Source organism: Hibiscus syriacus, unplaced genomic scaffold (assembly GCF_006381635.1).
Source record: "Hibiscus syriacus cultivar Baekdansim isolate YM2019G1 unplaced genomic scaffold, ASM638163v2 tig00110279_pilon, whole genome shotgun sequence".
Taxonomy (NCBI): Eukaryota; Viridiplantae; Streptophyta; class Magnoliopsida; order Malvales; family Malvaceae; genus Hibiscus; species Hibiscus syriacus.
Window position 1 is genome coordinate 464,636 of NW_024062659.1, and position 21,873 is coordinate 486,508.

The following is a 21,873-nucleotide window of genomic DNA, read 5'->3' on the forward strand; positions in this document are numbered from 1 at the left end:
AATGAAACAAAAAATAATCATTCGGTGTGATTTTGAAAAAAATGAAAATTTAGATATTAAAATAAAATAAAAATAATAATTTATGTACTAAATATGTACTTCACCCTTATAAAAAAAAGCATAATTACAGCCGCGAAAAGGGAACTCCCCGCCATTTATAACAACAAAACAGATCTGTGCGTCCACAAAATGGAATACATGGGGGTTATATCTGATCTTAAGATGCCCTAAGAATTTGGTAAGGTTATGGATGTTTAATTTGCATCACCTAGAATTCATCATTGACGTACCAAAATATCAACACTACAAACTAGCCTTACAAAAACTACAAAAGCATAGATGGAAAAAAAAATCCACGTCAGACATAGCCTCGACAATTTCGACTAGAACAGGATCGAAGGGAGAACCATAACCATCTGCTCCTTCCTCCTATGATCAGGAGATGTCAGTCGATAGGCAGTGGTATCCAGATTACTCAGAGATGAATCAGTATGAATGCGCTGTGAGTTTAGTTTGAGTGAATTCTCCTTAAAAGCACCCAGAACGATTAGCAACACTAACGCTAATGCAAACTGCAACTATAAAGGGTAGTACTCACCTAATAGATCTCATGATAAATGACCATCGTATAAGAATGGATAGAAAATTCTATTCACAAGTAGAGACTACTTGATACCGATGGAGGAAAGGTTGTCCTTGTTAGAAGGCCTAATTGAACTCCCTGCAACCGTTGTGGATACGTATGGGTTGGAAGGGGTAGGAGTCACAGGACCCATGGGTCTTGACATTGGCGGTCTTGGGGCTTTCAAGCTCATAGGGGGCCTAGAAACTGAATTTGCAAAGTTTGCTGCAACTCTATTTGTAGCATTTGGTGGTGGCATTGCTCTAGAGGAGGAAGCTGGCAAGCCCAGTCGAGCAGCAATTATCTGTGATCGCTCGTGGTAAAGCCTCTGCCTTGACCTGTCCAATTGCTCCTTAACCCTCATTACGACTCCTTCCATCTCATTGAAGAATGCTAATTTGGCTTCCAACTTATGTAACTGCATTGAATTAAAGCCTCTGAAAACTTGGATTTTGCTCCAGTTGGATAGTTATGGGAAAAGGAGATTACATGTATTTTGCTACTAACCTGTTTTTCTATTAATGATGCTGTGAGTTGTCGGATTTGGTCCTCTTCCTGGTCTGCTAGAAGTTTTGCCTTCACTGCTGCCGCAGAGAGTGCCGTAACTGCAGCACGCTTTACTCTATCAATGCTACTATTATCTTCTCTGCCTGTAGAGTCATGATTCTTGTTTTTACCTTCTTTACTCTTGTCTGCAAAAATCAATAAGATAAAATGATACAATCCAGAATTGATGCATTTTACCAGCAGGTGGTTCTTGTAATATATTCTTCTGATTAAAACTATAAAAACACAGCCACATATCCAGAATTGATGCATTTTCCTAGCTGCTCCCCATAAAACCAATAGATATAGCATGCGCTTAACCTTATAGAACCAAGCGGTTCTTCTAGCATTCTGTATATATTCTAAATCAGACTTGTTATCTATCTCTACATATTCTCATAAGATATTGCTAAGAATTTGGCCGTAGAGTTGGTTCCTGTTAATGTGACTTCCACATTCTAAACAAGATATTCATAGAAGAAAAAGAGAGAAACCTGTGGTAGCTCCTTTTTCGTTTACAGAATTTGATGCGACTGGTTGCCGAGACTCGGTCTTTTCTGCTGGTTGTGAAACAGATGCCATTTCAACATCATTTGATGCCTCTGCAGGCTTAGTAGATTCTCCATCAGCACTCGGTTGAACAGGTTTTTGCTCGTTCTTTGCTCCGGATGGATAAGAGGAAGCTGTCTCTAAATTTTCTGATGCATTTTCCGGTTCAGATGGCTCTCCTCCAGGCTTTAAACCAGCTGCATCACAGAGCTCATTCTTTTCCACTGGAACAGAATCAGACATATCTACTCCCTTCACAGTTTTTGGAGGCGCTGAAGGTTCTTTTTCTGTTTCCTTCCCGCCCCTCTTCTCCAGTGAATTAGGTAGAAACTGGGATGTTGAGTTATTTGATACCGTGGTTACACTTGGTTGATGATCCTTTGATTGATTAATAATGGTGGATTCATTCAAATTAGCCTTGTTATCTTCTTCATTAGTTGCAATATTGCTGGACTCTTTTTTATCCATGGTTAAGTCATTGGCTGAAGGGGATGTCACCTTCTCTTCAGGAAGAGAAACTTCGGTGTTTTCGTCACCATGTTTGCTCAATGAACTTTTCTGATCCCCCTCAAGGCTTTTGTCTTCCGAGTTTTTCACATTTTGAGCATCACCATTACCCGTATCATTGACAACACTGTGCGTCTCAAATTAACATCAGATAATGTTCACAAATTGCTAAGTAGATATAAGCTTGACATAGGTTAACATACCTCTCAGAACATGTTGGTTCCTTCTTGTCATCTGGTGGATCTTCCAAAATGAAGCAGTTCCTTGAAGCCAGTTGAAGGTTAGGACAACTACCAGATAACAATTTCAGTGAACTCTGGGCTGAAACAGCAGCAATGTTGGGTCCGACCAGACGAGCAAAGAACCCTGCCTGCAGTTGGAGCAACACTAATTTCATAACATATTACCACAACAAATGGACACAGGTAACAGCATTGCAATCATTTAAAAGGAAGAGGAGAAAATGATCATTAAAAAATTATTGTTGATGAGCAGAAAAGCAAAATGCAATAGAACATTACTTTGAGGTTTGATCATTCATTTAATTACCAAGCAAGCCACCATGTCTTTTACATTGGAGGTCGGAAAAAGGACTCCAAGTTTTTCTAAAAGCAGAAACAAAAGATTCTTGATTATTTTTTAGGGTAAGAAGACTATTTCAGAAGCTAGGTACAAAGTGGATAAATTTAGATTGTTAAATGAAATCAGTTTTCCCTTCATATACATCAATTGATAAAACCTAAATTAAATACTTACACAGTCAACTTACCAATGCCATTACAGGATTTCCTACATCAGCAAATGAGAGTGTCCCTTCAGACGTTAAATTATAACCAATAGCTTCAAATGCCTCCCTTAGTGCCACAAGTGCACAATTTTCAGTTGTGTCTTTCCCATCTTTTGCTACATTCGTTTCTTCTGGCTTTGATGTTTCTTGACCACCATTAACATCAGTTACAGTTTCAGGTTTAGACATTTCCTCGCTAGCTCTCACTTCTTTTCCATCTTCAGGTTTTGAAGTTTCCGTTGGTGTAGTCTGGGCCTGATCCTCTTGCAGAGCAGTCTTACTCTCTGTTGTTTCCAAGACATCTTTAGGGACAGAGGTTTCATCACTACTGGCAGCTGGTCCAGCAGTTTCTTTTGAATTGGTGTCTATGTCATCATCTTTATTGAAGAATACATCCTCAATTGGCATTTGAACAAAGTGCAGTATGCATTGTGCTTTTGTTTTCGTAGCAACATGCTCTGCAATCTCATTCCAGTTTTCTTTATAAAGTTCAAGTGCCTCAAGAAGGAGGAGGGTTTCCTGATCTGTCCACTTGCCACCACTAAGACCAGCGCCAGCAGGTTCCATGAGAATAAAATCCGAAGAAGACATGTCGGAGCCAAACTTCCCGTCGTTAAAGCAATCAGTACATAGGTCAAAATCGGCCTGCCAAATACAAACACAATTACATCATAAAGAAATGGAACAAGAAGTCAATAAATAAATAAACCAAATTACTAAATTGGTTACTCTTTCCATTTTGATCATTCACATTATAAAAACTTAAAAGACCAATGGCTTATCGTTGCAAGTAAACAGATGCACCGGCGGTGCAAACAATTTATGCACATTTCTTATTTGTTGGACACGAACCAGTACCTAAAAAGGTTTGTGGAAATCCAATTTTATTAACCAGTTTGCTTGAACTGAAGATGTCATATAAATTGATTTTGTAGAAGTAGAATTCCCTCTGACTCTCTCAGAAATATAGGGCTTGTGAAAAATGTACATGCAAATGCCGGCAAGATTGAAACATTGACTACCACCATAACAACACTCGGAAAGAATTGGTGCAGGTATTTTTCTCTTTGTACTGAATTAAACAATTTGAGGCTTAAACAATTATTTATTAGTCAGTATTCAGTAACTAACCTGCTTCTGGCAATGGTAACGCTTTCGAGAGCAATCAGCTGAACAAGAGTTGCAATGGTACTCAACTGATGGCTCCTCAGGTGTCATCAAGTCCTCAGTAAGTGCAGATTCTGGAAGAAAACCAGATGGCACAGATGGAGTTGAAACGTTAGTTCTGGTAACAACTTGTGGGCGTGATTCAATTTCCTCAAAGTGAAACAATTTTTCAAGCAAAGAATCCTTTTTGGCCATTCCATCCCCATCGTCATTGCACACAGCTGAACAAATTGGAGGAAACGGATGAAAGTTGATCAAACCCCAGTAGTCCAGGAACTCCAATACTTCCTGCCTTGCATCCAAGTCACCAACTTCAAGATCTTCCAGATCTTTCAACTCAATCTCCCTACTTGGGTTTGCATGGAATTTCTTCATAATCCAATTACGAATCTCCATGTACAAATTAGGGGTATGATTTGGGAATTTCCCATTAAAGAAAGAAGGCAAGATACTCTCCTCCAGATGGTGAATTTTGGTCCATGAAAACCATCCTGTCAGTACAAAGAGAGAAAGAATAGAAAAACTAACGACAGAATGAAATACCGTGGTATCTAATAGTTCATTTTCTCCTCTTCCACTCTTTATAGCCTCAAAATAAATGGCTTCCAATGAAGCCGATTTATTCAGAACCCTAGTTTGCACTCTGCTAATGAGAACTAAGATCGACATTCTCTTTGCAATTTGTGTATCCATGCAATATGCATGCATTTGCTTTGTCATATTCGTGTTTAAGCGGATTCTGAGAAATCATGCAATGTCTAATTCTCTAGCATGGCTGATAAGAAGCAAGCAGAACAAACTAGGGACTTTACCTTATCATTCTTATAGCATAAAGAAACAAAACTCCCAAATTAACTATTCAAGAAAACAATTCAATTCTCATTTCACGTTTTTCCAAAAGTAAGACAAAAACATCTATTCAAACTGAATTGAAATCCTAAATCGTCAGAAAACAAAAAAAAATCCACATAATTTGTCCAATTCGCTAGCTCCCACTAAAGAAGTTACCTCACAAAAGTTGAAAGAGATAAAAGCTCACCTTTCCTTCCCATTTCTGCTCATTTTCCCATCAACCAAACAAAGAAAAAAAGGGGGAAATAGAAACACTCACCGCAATGATTAGGAACAACATGCGCATTACTGTCACGAGATCTAATAGCCTCAAAATCAGCCTCAGTTTTAGCTTCCAGAGCTTCCCACTCTTCACTTAGCTTATTCAATTCCTCCAAATCTTCCGCCTTCACACTTTGTTTCACCGTGCTCGCCTCCAGCTTCGCGCCATCCGATCCCGAGCTCGAACCCAAGGCAAAGTTTCCGCCAGGCGCCCCTTGGCGAGCCCTGGTTAAAGGACCGTAATGGTTGACCGGAGGGTGGGATATCAAGTTTGACTTCTCTCGAGTAACCCGTTTCGACGGCGTCGACGAAGAGCTCGACCCGGAAAGCCAATTGCCTTTTCTCTTCAAAGCTCCACCTCGACGGCGCGTTGACGTCGAATCCGGTTCCGCTGAGCTCTCCCCCGCCGGCGAGTTAGCCGCGTCCCGGCGTTTCTCCTCCATCACGGGTTCCGGGTTTGGTTTTAATGGGGAAAAAAGGGGTTTTCAGTCGGATCAGTGTGAAATTTGGTTGATTTGAGCCGAAAACGAAGTAGTGTGTGAATTATTGTAGTTATAAATTGGGCCGCATTTTTTAACGGCTCAGCTGTTGAACAGCTACTACCGGCCCATAATGGCATTATTGTTATTTTCCTATGTTGTGCATCCACAAATTTTGGACCATTTTAGTATTAAACTTTTAATTTTTTTAAATCATACTTGATATTTAGTTTTTATTTCATTTTAGTACCTTGTTAAAAACTTTAAGTTAAGTTTTGAAAAAATTGAAAGTTTAGGTATTAAAAGGGATCAAAATTGATAGTTTAGGCACAACACATTAAGTTTTTAACATCAAGGTACTAAACTAAAATAAAAACTAAATGTTAGATATAATTTTTCGGAAAAAAATGAAAGTTTAAATACTAAAACGGACCAAAATTAGTAATTTAAGTACTAAATGTATAATTAAGACATTTTCCTATAATCATTACAGAAAAAACTATTTGAGATCAGATTGGCAAGGAAAATGTTAAAAATTTATCCCAAAAACTCAAACAAAATATCGATATGAACATATCTGATTTTATCAAAAAAAACGAACCTCAACATGAAACTCAAACAAAATATCGATATGAACATATATGATTTTATCAAAATACAAATCTCAACATGAAATGAAAATATTAAAAGACTATTGACAATCGTAAATTAGAGTCAAGCGTCGTGAGGCAACTATTTGCGAACACAAGGTGTATCAAATCAAATTCGAGGTTCCAAATAATAGAAGAATAATAAGGTAATAAGCAAGCGTCATCTTAATCGATCGATATAATATTAAACTCAACCTTAAAAAAATAAATGGAAAATAATCAAACGATTGACGTGTAAAAAAACAGAAAATATGATAATGGAGAGCAAAGCGAGCGACGTAAAACTAATGTGGTCGCCTGAAAATGGGGAACAAGCGAGAGACCTAAGTTTTAGAGAGAATTTGATCTAAAATAACATACTTATAATTAGGGATGTGTATGGGTCGGGTTTTTGGTCCACCTGACCCGACTCGAGAACAAGAAATTCTCCATTTGAGATCCGATCTAACTCGACCCCGACCCGATATATAACTTAAAAACCCAAACTGACTCGAAATAATAATAAAATATTATTTTTTATTTAATAAAAACAGTGACTTAATTGAAATAATAATATATAGAGGCTATTATTGTAATTATTTCTAAATATATAAGGTAAAATTATATATTTTTCGGGTCGGGTCGAATATTTTTCATCCTAAACTCGAACCCGACCCGAACTTAATTTTTTTTAAAAAAAATCTGACTCGATCGGGTCAGATTGAAACCCGTCGGATTTGAATCTCATGCCCATCCCTACTTATAATTAATATGTCAACACTATATTTCACTAATAATCCTCACGCCAAATTATTTTAGGATACAGGGCTGGTGAGGATTTATTTAAGGAGTTATAAAATTTGTTACAGTAAATTAGGAATTCGTCCGTAGACATGATATATTTTATGGACGAGTTTTAATAAATAAATTATATTTTATAAAATTCGTTCATGAAATTTATAATACCCACATGAAGAGTTATAATAAAAAATATATATTTTTATAAAGTTCGTTATGTCCACTTGATAAGTTCTTAATCCACTGTAGCAAATGTCATAATTTCCAAAATAATTTCTATAAATTTTTCCCGCCTACAATATCTTTTTAATTTTGTCGGGAATCCATATATTTATATTGACATGTTATAATCACATTAAAATATTAGGTTAATTATCGGAATGATTATTTTAGTTTTGTTGTTCACTTTTAATCATTGATTTTGTGAAAGTTAAATTTTGATCATTTATATGATCAGTTGATTAAATTTTAGTCTTATGTTATTGATTATTATATTTTGATCATTGAGTCGTTAACTTACGTTAATACGACGGCGTGACACATTAATAAAAACAATTAAATTTTAATTTGACCTTTAAACTTTAGATAAAATATCATTTTGATCCTAAATTTTAGATAAAATAACAATTTAATTCCTACTTGATCAAAGTCTCCTGTCATTGACCGTCACTCACTACCGTCACCCTCAGTTGCTGTCAACCACTGGTGGATCCTAAAATTTCTAAATCACTATCTTTTGATCTCTTGAATACATATCTAGTGTCTGTTTCACTAAAAATATATAACACCCCCAACCTGTACCTGACCCGGATACGAGTATGAGATGTTACATTGACTTCTCAAAACATTTACTTTTACAAAATATCCAAGATTCAATTTGATATTTCTAATAAAAAAATTTACTTTCTATGACACAAAACATATGGTTTTACAAAATTGATCAGAGCGTATTTAATACAAATCTTTTAACTACATGCCAACTAGATTCTATATAACAAAATACATGTTATTCATTTATGTTCTGATCTGACCTTCAGTAAGGAGAAACTAACATGTCTTGCTCCTCATAGCTTCTCTTCATGCTTTCTTGAACCTACGTGTGAAACACTCACACGCTAAGTCATAGACTTAGTGAGACATATAAATCCATATGTAAATTATTAAATGTATGTACATATAATGTAATACAACGTCATACTTGTATAAGTACTTTTTCATGTAACAATTACATACACACATGCATGTCATCATTTATATTTCCTCATACTCTTATATGACTGTCCTTTCTATCTATTATCTATTGTTCATATGATCTCTTATTTTCATATTTTATATCTTATAATATGTTCTTACATCATCATATGAGTCATTGATATTCATTCATATATATATATATATATATATATTAACATATATTCATGTACATCACATAACAAATGTCATAACCCATAACACACATTCTTTCTTGTAACACATACACACATTCACATATATCCTCATATAAAACATGTAACACATTTCTCATTACAACTCACATTTTATTGTTATCATTTTTGGTTAGCCCATGCACACTACTGAGAACTTAAGGTATGTGAGTACATAGAGGCTGTACACAATGCTGCCACCACAGCTCGTATAAATCTCACTAGGGGCGCGTAGAATTTGTCCCGTAGGACCACTGTGTCCCGAAAGACCACTGTGTCCCGAAGGACCACTGTGTTCCGAAGGACCACTATGTCCCGAAGGACCACGTAGACCCTAGACTCTTAGCATGCCAACTATACCTATAGCTCTCTTATTATATAACATGGGAATTATTATTCATCTTTTTACATATTCACGTAGGCACATAGTTCACTTTCACATAACATATTTTCATGTAATTCACATTCACTTATCACATAACTTCTCAATTTTACTTGTATTCTTTTTCACATAGCTCATAGTTATGATTATTATCTCATAACACATGTTCACATATACATATTCTTGCTTTCACATGGTCATGTATCTCATGTTAATTAATCATTTATATTTATATATCACCTTCATATCACATGATCTTATTTTATATAAACTTATATTCATATCTATTATCATCACAGAATCCTACATCTTATTATCACATAAATCGGCTATCAAATTTATCACACAATATACATTCATATAAATCATATATATACAGATGCAATTAACTTCTAAATGCATATATGTATATTCATCTACTCATAAACATCCTATGCAATATGCTTGTATCTTTGTACTCATGTAATCTAATATCGGAATTAGACTCATCGCAAGTTTAAATTCCCTTGAAGTGCATCGATGCATTCTACAGTGCATCGATGCATTCTTTAACATGTGCATCGATGCACTACCTATGCATCGATACACAAATTACCTTCGATGTTTTCATTTTAAGGGGATGCATCAATGCACTCCTTATGCATCGATGCACCAACTGCATTCGATGTTTCTTCTTTAAAGAGTGCATTGATGCACATTGAATGTGCATCGATACACCTTGCCCAAAATTTGCATTTTAAGCCCGAAAATCATTAATTCTTCATTCAATTCTTCTATTTTAAGCCCCTAATATGTCATTAAATTCAACTACCATTACTTAAACCAACTTATATCCATGTAAACCATCTTTATCTTCCATATCTCATCATGATTCTTAAGATTTAAGAATCTTACTAAACTTTCAACTTTGTTATTAATCCTTTCTAACTTCATATATCTCTTATTCTTAGTGATGACAAGTCAAATTCCTTCTCAAATTTCACTTATTAACTTTTTTCCAGAAATTCATCTAAAAACTCATTTTCTTTAATCTCTTCTATATCTTTCATCTTGTTGTTTTAGAACAAATTAAGCCTTCCTTAAGCTTAATTATCATCTAATGATCATAACCCAACCTTAAAATCAATAATTAATCAACAAACAAAGAAACTCACCTTTGAGTCAAGCCTTCACGTATGAAGAAGAAAGAAGAGAAGAGAACTCTGGAACCTTTTCTCTCTTCCCATGATTTCCTTATCTTATAAGGAAAATAAAAATCTTCCTTGTCAAATGACCCTTTTGCCCTTCAATTCATCTTATAATTACTAACAACTTTTATGATTTATTTTGTAACCCCCTCAGACCGATACGGATAGCCCGATCTGATCTGGAGCGTCACATTAGGGTCACCGGAGCGACCCACCGTAGAAATAGCGAAAACTTTATAATTTTTCTTAAAACATGTAAAATCATAAAATGATTTATTGTTTTTCAGAAATAAAACGGGTTTATCAGACTCTGATATAAAAACAAAATACAATCTACGTGCCCTCTAATCACATGTACAATACTCTGCAAACAACGCCGGAAGAGCTCCCTTACTGAATTCGATAGATGCAATGGTACAATTCTTTTAACCTGCAATGGTGAGTAATAGAGTGAGCTTCGGAAAGCTCAGTAATACAGAACTACCAGATGCTGCTGCAAGACATGCCAATAAATGGAAAGCCATATCATTTCTTATTTAATCAAACGTATATCGGTTTTCGGAATAATATGGAGTTCCACTGGTAGTTCAATGAATAGAAGTCATGAATCTCAGTTCATAAGAAACCTTTCATACAATCATAATAGGTACACTAATCAAATGATAGTTCAGTAAAATCCCATAAACCATTATGTAGTGGAGCTTTTTAAACTCGTATTTTAAAACCATCTTACAAAGATTTAACCTAAGGGAACATCTTAGGGCCTGAGAGCCTACCCAAGATAGATTTTGGGGCCGTGTGGCCTACCTAAGAATATGTCTTAGGGTCGCAGGGCCTACCCGATAATGATCTCAGGGCTGCAGAGCCTACCTAAGAGTCACATTAGGTCCATAAAAATTTTCCAGCTTGATCAGAGTTGTACTTTACAAATCTGTATCTCCAAGATACAATTTATACAATGATACAAATCCATAAGCCATCATCGTTAAGTCGATGCATCCATAAAACAGTAACCATAGATTTCAGTGTACCACATATTAAAACAATTTATTAAAATATAAGGAACACACTAGAGAAATCCCAATATTTATCAGAGGCATTTTGTAGTCATCAGTTTGGATAGCAGAAAACTTATGCAATTTGATCATATTCCAGGAACGAGATTCTATTGAAGATAATCGATTACTAATCGATCTAAACAAACATTTTAGATTGATACTTTAGAATTCCACTAAGTTTCCATGTGCATAAGGAAAACGTTCAGGAACCTTTATACATAATAATTCTAAATTCTGATTTATTGCGAGTGATTCCATTACCCAAACAATCAGGGGTATTCAGGAATATACTTTGAATTCATAGGATTTCAGCCCAATTGAACCACATGAGGTATTCAAAATCTTTTTCTTCTGCGTTACTTGCGTTTTCAAACATGACCGAAGTGATTTTAGATGAAAATATAGAATCGAAGATTCAAGTCATTTACAATCTATGACTATCGATCGTGTTATCAAACAACTCGAGGTACACAATTCCCAAACTGATACATGTCAACAAGTCAATTCATTATCCTTTCAGTGTATTCACTCTTTAATACCATAATGCAGATCCATAGATTATCCCTATAACCATCGCTGAATAGATCTTCCAACAGTCTTTATTTCATTTTTACGTTTCAACGATATCATGAAATACGGACTTACTTGATTCATGGTTCATAACCCATAAGGATAATTCATCATGCAAGTTCAACAGTGTTTCCAAACTCACCCAATCACCTATTTAATCCTCAGTCATTGAGGATACTTAGTTCGTTTAGTAAGCAAGTCTATCCCGGTTACTTTAGAGTTTTCCAGAATAATTCAGACGTTTCTGAATTTCAAATACAAGTTGTAATTCCTTTCAGTTCAATTTATTCATATAATAAAGTCATTCTGGTATTCGTGGTTGATTTGACTCACGAATACCCACTTATTAGTACTATATGCGCTCTAGAGTTGAGCTGAGCCAAGTACTTCCAAAATTATCATCGATCCAAATTTGAGAAGATGAACAAACATTCAAGTGGTACTTATATCATTCAGGTAATGATATAGCACTAGCGTTGGTTGATCACTTAAGTTGTGTTCCATAACTTTTACTGGTAGCACAACATCCATGTTTATTTGGATTTCTTAATTAATCAAAGGCTTTTACTTATTCTAGGTCATAAGGTCATTTTGGTGCTCGACGCTTTTCTATTCATTTCAAAGCTTGAGTATATCCATTCATTCCTGAGCTTGGTGACATTCTTGAGTCATTTTCATTCCAGGGGTATTTTGGTCATTTTACAGATCCAATGTATTTCCATAATTTCCTTACGTCCGATCTTATTATTAAATTCAATCTTATCATTTATTTCAGTCCTTTCGAATAATTCTGACAACAGAATACCCCCGATAAATTATTCTTCAGGTATTTACTCATTACTCAGATATTTTTGGGCCAAGTGCCTTCTTAGATTTTACAAACGGAATATCATGAATTTTTCTGTACAAATATAGTATCTTAACAATTAAATCTGTAATTTATCGAGTTAAGTACAAATACTCAAAGTACTTTCTCATTCAGGGTCAACTCAAACTATTTTACCTCTCAAGGGCATTTTCATAATTTCTTAACCAGATAATTTCGATATTAGTTCTTAACGGAAATAATTATAATTTAGAGATCATATGATTAATTGCTTTCCCGAACATTCTCTGATCTTGAAATGATTCCCTTAACAGACTCCTAGATTCTTGCTCAAATCCTCGTGGTTAAAAATCGATTATCTATATTTTCCAACCAAAACTAGTATTTCTTATGCACATCAATAGTTTCATCAGATCAAAAATCTCTTATCCAACTTCCATAGTCAAATCTTGTCTTTTTATAATATAATGTTATTTTCATAATTTTTACCTTACCGGAGTATTCTCATAATTTCTCATCCAAGTACCTTTAACATTTGACCTTTGATGAAATAAATTATAAGATACATATCTAGATTGATTTCTTTATTACCAAACACATAACTTGAAATTTAATTCTAATAATTCCTTAATTTCTTATAAAAGTCATATGAACCATAATCAGTTACCAAATCTCTACTGTATTCGGATCAAGTGTAGAAATTAATTAACTACACAAATGAGACCAACATTATCTTATTCATGCATTTACCAATATTCACATGTTCCATAAAGTATAAAAAGGTAGTAAAGTATTACCTCAATTTTCGTGTCATACTGATCGACCATAAAAATTCCATTCGAACGCCCTCGATCTTGAAATCATCTTCCAATATTTCATCGGATCCATATCAATAGAAATTACATAAAAATGAAGCTTAATTCTGAAAAAACGGATCGAACCGGATGATAAATCAGTGAAAACAGCTTACCGGGTTCGAATTTGACAAAACGGACTTCGGATTCAAATTCAGGACATCGAAAACATAAAATATGACTTTTCAAAAATCTTGAATTTTCGGTCAAAATCAAAGTCAACAAGTTTGACTGTAATTTGGAGGCCTTCAGGTCCGAATTTCGAAAAACAGATCGCGGAATCAGATTTGGAACGTCAAAAAATGACATGATAGGTATACTCGGTCAAAGTCAAAGGTCGTTTAATGCTCGGTCAAAGCCGGTCAAACTTCTGGTCAACTGTGGTCAACGACAGTCAACGGTCAACAGTCAACCATTTTACACAAATATCACCTTAACAGAAATTAATTACCAAATTAGCCACATTCTGTAAATATTTATGAAACTAACACCCGAATTTTACACAAATAGCACCCAAACACAATTTAATTACAAAATTATCACCTAGACGATGCCCACTCTCGGGGGTGGCATGTGAACAGTGCTACGGTGTCGGTAAATTCCCATAAAAATTCCTAAAAATTATATTAAGCAATTTTGAGGCACTTACCAAGCTCGATTCACAATTTTGAATGGCAGAGAGCTTGATTCCGAAACGTCGAAAACTTTGACGATCTCACCCTCCACGCGCCGGCGACGAAGGAGAAACGTAGAACACCTGTGGACTTAAAATGATGCAAGGAACACGATGGTGCGGGAGGTGTCATAAACGGATGACCGGATCGTCGTGAATCGATGAAAAATCAACTAATATCGAGTTATTACCGATTACACTTCCGACTGAAATTAACGACGAACAGAGATGATTCGTGACAAAAGGTTTGAGGGGTTTTGTTCCTCGATCGACAACGAACACGATGGTGGTTTTGATTTGTCGATTGGAGGTCAAACGGCGAGTAGATCGGAGTTGAAAGTTGTTGATCGGGAGAGGCATTATGAGTGTATTTCTATAGAAAGGGTTTATATTAACTCTTAAAGAAAAATAGTCAAATCATGAGTTTAGCCACTGAATTTCCTGTATTTCTTAAAACGATCTGCTAACTTTGAAATCTTACAATTTAATCCTCAATTTCTTCCAAAAATACCAATTAAATTCACCACTGTATAATTTCTTAAGTTTAACCCCTAAATTGGGGTATTACATATTTCCAAATAAATTATTGAACTAATCCATGGTTCTACTCTAGTCACCAAATTCTGAAACTTTACAATTTGATCACTAACCCGATATTGAGGATGTTACAAAATATCTCGAACTTAATGAATTTATCATAAAATCTTTCAACTACCTTTAAAATTCAACTATAATAATAAATTTACCAATAATATTCCTCTAAAAATAAGTACACCAAAACTTAAAATCTATATAATAATCAAATTCATAATTTTTTGTTTATAATATTGTTATGATATATTTTTTTGTTATGCTTGTAATATTAATTATATATTTTTAATATTTATAAATTATAATATTATTTTATAAAGTAACAATATTCAGTATGCCTATTTTTGGGCTATAATGGCCAATTTGTGACAAATTTCATGGAAAATTCACTCGGTAAAAATAGTGCTAGAATATTCAAACTTTCAAACACAAGCAGAACACTAAGTCTGATGATGAGTTTATTCCAACACAGAGTAAAACATAATATGTAAAATGTGGCTGTTGTCTCTGGTTCAAGATAACTAGGCCTGTAGTCCATCATTTCTTCACTGCCTTAAGATCAACATCGTCGCCTCCGTAGGCCGTTACGCTTGGCCTCGGTTCAAAATACCAGTGAATGGCTTCTTCTCTTGTTTAAGGCCAACATCATTGCTACCATAAGACGTTACGCTTGGCCTCGGTTCAAAATCACTACTAACATAGGCTGTTACGCTTGGCCTTGGCTCAAAATCACTGGTGAATTGTTTCTTATGCGCTTTAAGACCAGCATCATTGCCTCCATAGGCCGTTACGCTTGGCCTCGGTTCAAAGTCGATGAATGGCTTCTTCTCCCTTTTAAGACCAGCATCATTGCCACCATAAGATGTTACGCTTGGCCTCGGTTCAAAATCACTGCTGACATATGCAGTTACGCTTGGCCTTGGCTCAAAATCACTAGTGAATGGTTTTTCATGTCCTTTAAGACCAACATCATCGCCTCCATAGCTCGTTACGCTTGGCCTTAGTTCAAAATGACTGATGAATGGCTTCTTCTCTCGTTTAAGACCAGCATCATTGCCACCATAAGACGTTACGCTTGGCCTCGGTTCAAAATCACTATCGACATAAGCAGTTACGCTTGGCCTTGGCTCAAAATCACTAGTGAATGGTTTCTTTTGTCCTTTTAGACCGGTATCATCACCTCCATAGGCAGTTACGCTTGGCCTCGGTTTAAAAACAATGGTGAATGGCTTCTTCTCTCGTTTAAGGTATCGGTTCAAAATCACTATTGACATAGGCCGTTATGCTCGGCCTTGGTTCAAAATCATTGGTGAATGATTTCTTCCCTCCTTTAAGACCAACATCATCACCGCCATAGGCTGTTACACTAGGCCTCGGTCCAAAGTCACTGCTGACATAGGTTGTTACGCTTGGCCTCGGTTCAAAATCACTACTGACATAGGTTGTTACGCTTGACCTCGGCTCAAAATCACTGGTGACATAAGCAGTTACACTTGGCCTTGGCTCAAAATCACTAGTGTATGGTTTCTTATGTCCATTAAGACCAACATCATCGCTTCCATAGGTCGTTATACTTGGCCTCGGTTCAAAATAACCGATGAATGGCTTCTTCTCTCGTTTAAGATCAACATCATTGCCACCATAAGACGTTACTCTTGGCCTCGGTTCAAAATCACTACTGATATAAGCTGTAACACTTGGCCTTGGCTCAAAGTCACTACTGAATGATTTCTTATGTCCTTTAAGACCAGCATCATCGCCTCCATAGGCCGTTACGCTTGGTCTCGGTTCAAAAGCACTGGCGAATGACTTCTTCTCTCGTTTAAGGCCAACATCATTGCCACCATAAGCCGTTACGCTTGGCCTCGGTTCAAAATCACTACTGACATAGGCCGTTACGCTTGGTCTTGGTTCAAAATCACCGATGAATGATTTCTTCCCTCCTTTGAGACCAACACCATCTCCGCCATAGGCTGTTACGCTAGGCTTCGGTTCAAAATCATTGCTGGCATAAGCTGTTACGCTTGGCCTTGGCTCAAAATCACCAGTGAATGGTTTCTTTTCTCCTTTAAGACCAGCACCATCACCTCCATAAGCCGTCACACTTGGTCTCGGTTCAAAAACACCAGCGAACGGTTTCTTCACTCGGTGAAGACCAACATCGTTGCCACCGTAGGACGTTACGCTTGGCATCGGTTCAAAATCACCAGCGCCGGCGGAGGCAACCTTGATCCGAACAAGCTCTTCAAGTGCTTCAGGCATAGGCTGATCTTTCATTACAGCTCTCCAGTACTCCCCAACATCTTTTCGAGCAGCCGAAAGGGTGTCTGCAAACTGCATCCATATAAAAACATATATATATATATATAGATAGATATATATAATTAACCATACAAATTAACAAAATATATACGTGAAAACGCCATGAAAATTGAATATTCATAACGAACACTGCAAGAGCTTACCAGGAGGAGTGAGAGGAAGGCAAAGAAAGGGAGGAAAGGTTTCATGTTTTTTTTATTACAATAAACTTTTACAACTCTTATGGTGTCGATAAGCAATAATCCTTCCTATTTATAGAAAGGAAATAAACAAAGAAGACATATGCAAGAATATTTATGTTTGGTCCAAAATATTTTATTTTAATAAAAAAATGGATAAACAACCCATTTGATTATGATATCTTGACAACCCATTTGATATCTTGTTTCCCGCTACACTGAACTTGGACTAATATTGTGATTCATTGCTATTTTTGGTTGATTCTATGAAAACAATTTTAATTCCTTTAGGAAAAAAAAACTTTAACTATCAGTTTTGGTTATTTTTAGCATCTAAAATTTCAACCTTTTTTCAAAAATTATACCTAACGTTTAATTTTCATTTCATTTTAGTGTCCATCACTAAGAATTTAACTCGTTTAGTACCTAAACTATCAGTTTTGGTCCATTTTAATACCTAAACTTTTAATTTTTTCAAAACTTAACGATAAATTTTGAGTGGAGTACTAAAATGAAATGAAAACTAAAGTCTTCAACAGTTGGGTACTAAAATGAAACAAAAACTTATATTTACGTATGATTTTGAAAAAAATGAAAGTTTAGATACTAAAATAGACCAAAACTGATAATTTAAATAGAAACACATAATTTATCCTAGCTTTTAAATCATCAATGTTCGATTTATCGACATATTAATTTAAATCGAATAATATAAAGTTTAATGACCCTCCCAATCATATTATTTGGTGTTGTAAAGGTCCAACGACCATCCCAATTCAACCATAACTTCTTGTTGGCCCCAATTCAATTCAATTATTTGTAAAGGTCCATCGATATTCAATAATGAAGCTATTATGACGGGTGATTACTTGGGAAAGGCGAATCGATTAGGTTTCTCTGTAGAAGATCGGGAATCATGACTAGGGATGGGCATGAGATCCCACAGGGTCGGTTGGATTTTTTTAAAAATTTCGGATTCGATTCGGATTAGGTCGGATTTTTTTATGTGATGTTCGGGTCGGGTTCGGGATTAAGGTGAAAAATACCCGATCCGAAAAAATATAATTTTACCTTATATATTTATGAATAATTATAATAATACCCCTCTATATATTATTTTTCAATTAAGTTAATGTTTTTATTAAATAAAAATAAATTTTTTATTATTTCGGGTCAGGTGAAAACTTGTTTTGATCTGGTCAAGTCTCGGGTGGAGGACTCATTGTTCTCGGGTCAAGTGGACCAAAAACCCGACCTAAACCGACCCGACCCGACCCATGCCAATCCCTAATCATGACTACTTTTTTTATGTTACCAAATCTTAATCGATTGGTTTATTTATAAATTTATATGCTACCAAATCTAATACCACCTGGAGATCCATTAAACTAATGGGATATGGTGGACGTAGGAAGTATTAAATTCATTCTGCACGTTACATCCATTCTGCACGATCATTATATTTCATTTAACTATCAGTCTTTAAGTTGGTGAGCGATTAATTTGAATCGAGTATTATAAAGATCCATTATAAGAGTGACTTTCTCAATCAATCATTTTGTAATAATCTATTTCATTTTGTAATATTTTAAATTTAAGTTATTATAGAGTAGTATCTGTTTGAAATACTCTCAACCATTTGACAATGAACGCTTAATCACCCTGTTGCAGTCGTTGGTGCTCAAACCGGTAACCTCTAGGAACAACAACGATTATTTTAACCATTGAGGTAAGTTGGTTCGTACTACACCCAAAATAAATAACGACTAAACGATCAATATTTTAAATGTAATTTTGGTGCTTAAATATATCATTACGATATTTAAATGTTAAAATCAAAACTTCTCGAATAATTGAGTGATTATTTGTTTAATTTATCATTTTGTAATATACCGTAGGCTACTATGTTTCAAAATGATTTACTATTAATATAATTCTTTATGGGTTGTCATTTTACAATTATTAATCTTTTCATGACAAAATGTTACATCAATAACTTCATTATCATTATTATTTTTAAATAAATATATTCTTTTATTCCATTTATAAAATGAGATCAAATTAAAGGGGTTGGTTGAAGAATAAAAACAAGGAAAATTGATTTAAAGAAAATAGAGAAAGGTAGATTAAGGAAAGCAAAAACTCCGTTGATTAAATCAGCCTTAGACATTCGCTCTGACTCAAATTCTTCGGATCATCGAAATAGATTTATCATTCGGGATTCACGTCGGTTACTTTGTCTACAATGACAGATCCTTGCGACTAACTTGTATATCGAATACCCGAGTGCAATTCTTAGATCTAACCAACATTAATTGTCGTAGATCAAGAACCGCTTAAGCGCATAAAAACCGACTAGGATAGTTGTTTCCATACAAACCGTTTCCGATCTCAATTCCCACTTAGCAACAATCTGCTAGTTGTGTTCCCAGTAAGTTCATTTGCTATCAATTAGTCGGTCCTTCCTCCCACATGTTTAATCGCAACAACATTCCGACCATTGACTATCTTTGGTTTTGAAAAATTATTTTGATTTGAAATAAGCGCAAAAGAAATTAAGAAATGTATATGTAGTTACTTAAGTGCTTTTCAATTCTCACATTAGAATTGAGTCATCGCTTAGCCCTTGGCTTAAAAGAAAATTAGCTAAGCATGACCAAAGTCATACTTAGCATTTTAAAAACAAAGCTTAAAAGAAAATAATAAAGAAATAAATTTTATTAAAAGAAAGAAAAGAAAGAAATGTTTTAGTATTCGAGATATCCCAAAAATGGCTTACCCGAAGTGGGTATTTATAATCTTTTAAAATCCTAGAAATACTAAAGATAATCCTAAGAAAATACAAAAGATAATTCTGAAAAATAATTTAAATTTAATTCTAAAAGATAAATTCTAAATCTTGAATTTAAATGTGCTTGAAATGCTCAGTCGTCAGCTCATCTTCTAGAAGGCTGTTGACTGGATGCTTCTTGAAGCTGCTTACGTGGTAGTGAGTCAGCGTTTCATGCCCAATTACCTATCTCAGGAGGACATGAAGAATGCTTTTCTCAAGGACTTCGACCCCAACCGTCCTCAGTACAATTACCTATCTCATGAGGCCATGAAAAACACTTTTCTCAAATATTTCAACCCCAACCGTCCTCGATACAATTATCTATCCCTAGAGGCCATGATCTCTTTGAAGAAAAATGATGAGTATCAAGATACCAAATACAAAGATGAAAAACCTCAAGAAACTAAAACCTCTTTTGTCATGGATTTGGCCAAAACCTTCATCTAATAGGACATGTAAGTTGGATCTTATGGATTTTAATGAACTAGTTTGTGATATATCCTTTTAGGGTGCTTCTACTTATAATAAGGAAACATCCATTATGTCATAAATTATATGTCTCTTGCTAAATTCTTTTCTTAATCATTCATAATGCACTCATCTTCCCGACATAACTGCTCAAATCCTGGATCTCAACAAAAAAGTAACACTTTTTTTAATCGTTACCTTAGTGGTTAAAGGAATCGTTGTTGTTTCTAAAAGTCATGGGTTTGAGCACCAGCGACTGCATCATAATGATTGAGTGTTTATTATCAAACAATTTATAGTAACATATACTATTTTATAATCACCTTAGCTTAATAAAAAATAAATTTTAAAAATAACATTTTAATTATATTTTTTTATTTGTTTTAAGTGTCTATAGTTTATTTTATTATTGATTATGATGTTTGATCATTAAAAAATCTGTTATTCAATCAATGTTTGGTGTAACATATATATTTTTTTAATTTAATTTAAAAAAGTTAAAAATAAATAATTTCTTAAATCCCTGGACTATTCAAAATTATTAAACTCCTTAAATCCATAAATCTCAAATCTTTAAATCTCATATACCACTATTGAATTAACACTCCTTTTGTTTCGGACTCCCATTGATCGATCGTCCCCTTATTATTGCATGTCGTCATTCGAAAATAGAATAATCGCAGCAATAAGTCGCTAACCAAACCAAAATTAAGACTACATTGTCATCCAAACCAAAATTGAGTCACTCAAACTTCATGTTCGTTGCTTTGAGTGTTTCATGGGATTTGAGATTTAAAGATTTGAGAAAATTAGTGTTTTTTTAATATTAATAAAAAATCAATGTCAACCGATTATTAACTGACGGTTTTTTTAACGTTCGATGACGAGATAACCTTAAAACGGTAACAAAATAGAAAATTAGACATCTTAAATGATAATGAAATAAACTATAGGCATCTATCTTGGTTAGAGAAGGTTTTAGGGTTGTTGGTTGTGACTATAGTGTGGCCAAATAGTTAATATCATCATGCAGCAGATGGTATGATGCTTTATTGCATATACGAAGCTCGACTGTTGGGCATAAATCAAGCAATCTCAGTAGTTAAAGAGATAATTGTTATTATCATAGGTTTTAGGTTCGAGTATAATGCTTGTAGGAGTATTTGAGCATTCATTGCATACACAAAGCTTGTTTGTTTGACATAAATCAATCAAAGTAAATATGAAAGGGATCCATCTATGAGACCTTTATTGAAGGTAAACCATCTGCTCAGAACATCAAAATGCATCGTTATATCTATACATGTAA

The 21,873-nt window shown here is 34.8% G+C and overlaps 2 protein-coding genes across 4 annotated transcripts; both read right to left on the bottom strand.

Moving 5' to 3' along the window:
• Positions 1-247: 247 nt before the first annotated feature.
• LOC120115864 (SWI/SNF complex subunit SWI3D-like) lies at positions 248-5,803 on the bottom strand. The gene is made up of 7 exons (XM_039136469.1): positions 5,290-5,803; positions 4,143-4,669; positions 2,994-3,656; positions 2,428-2,594; positions 1,663-2,351; positions 1,130-1,314; positions 248-1,040 (listed from the first exon to the last, which is right to left on the bottom strand). The coding sequence occupies exons 1-7, from the start codon at positions 5,732-5,734 to the stop codon at positions 666-668; spliced, it is 3,051 nt and encodes a 1,016-aa protein (XP_038992400.1). The 5' UTR covers positions 5,735-5,803; the 3' UTR covers positions 248-665.
• Positions 5,804-15,301: 9,498 nt separating this feature from the next.
• LOC120115828 (organ-specific protein S2-like) lies at positions 15,302-17,287 on the bottom strand. 3 transcript variants are annotated; one of them, XM_039136429.1, is made up of 3 exons: positions 17,228-17,287; positions 16,477-17,096; positions 15,302-15,571 (listed from the first exon to the last, which is right to left on the bottom strand). In XM_039136429.1, exons 1-3 carry the CDS (start codon positions 17,270-17,272, stop codon positions 15,550-15,552), a joined length of 687 nt encoding a protein of 228 aa, XP_038992360.1. In that variant the 5' UTR covers positions 17,273-17,287; the 3' UTR covers positions 15,302-15,549. The 3 variants fall into 3 exon arrangements, with proteins under 3 accessions (XP_038992360.1, XP_038992358.1, XP_038992359.1); XM_039136427.1 differs by lacking the exon at positions 15,302-15,571 and adding an exon at positions 15,864-16,194 and having other exon boundaries at positions 16,484-17,096; XM_039136428.1 differs by lacking the exon at positions 15,302-15,571 and adding an exon at positions 16,223-16,440 and having other exon boundaries at positions 16,484-17,096.
• Between the last annotated feature and the right edge of the window lie 4,586 nt (positions 17,288-21,873).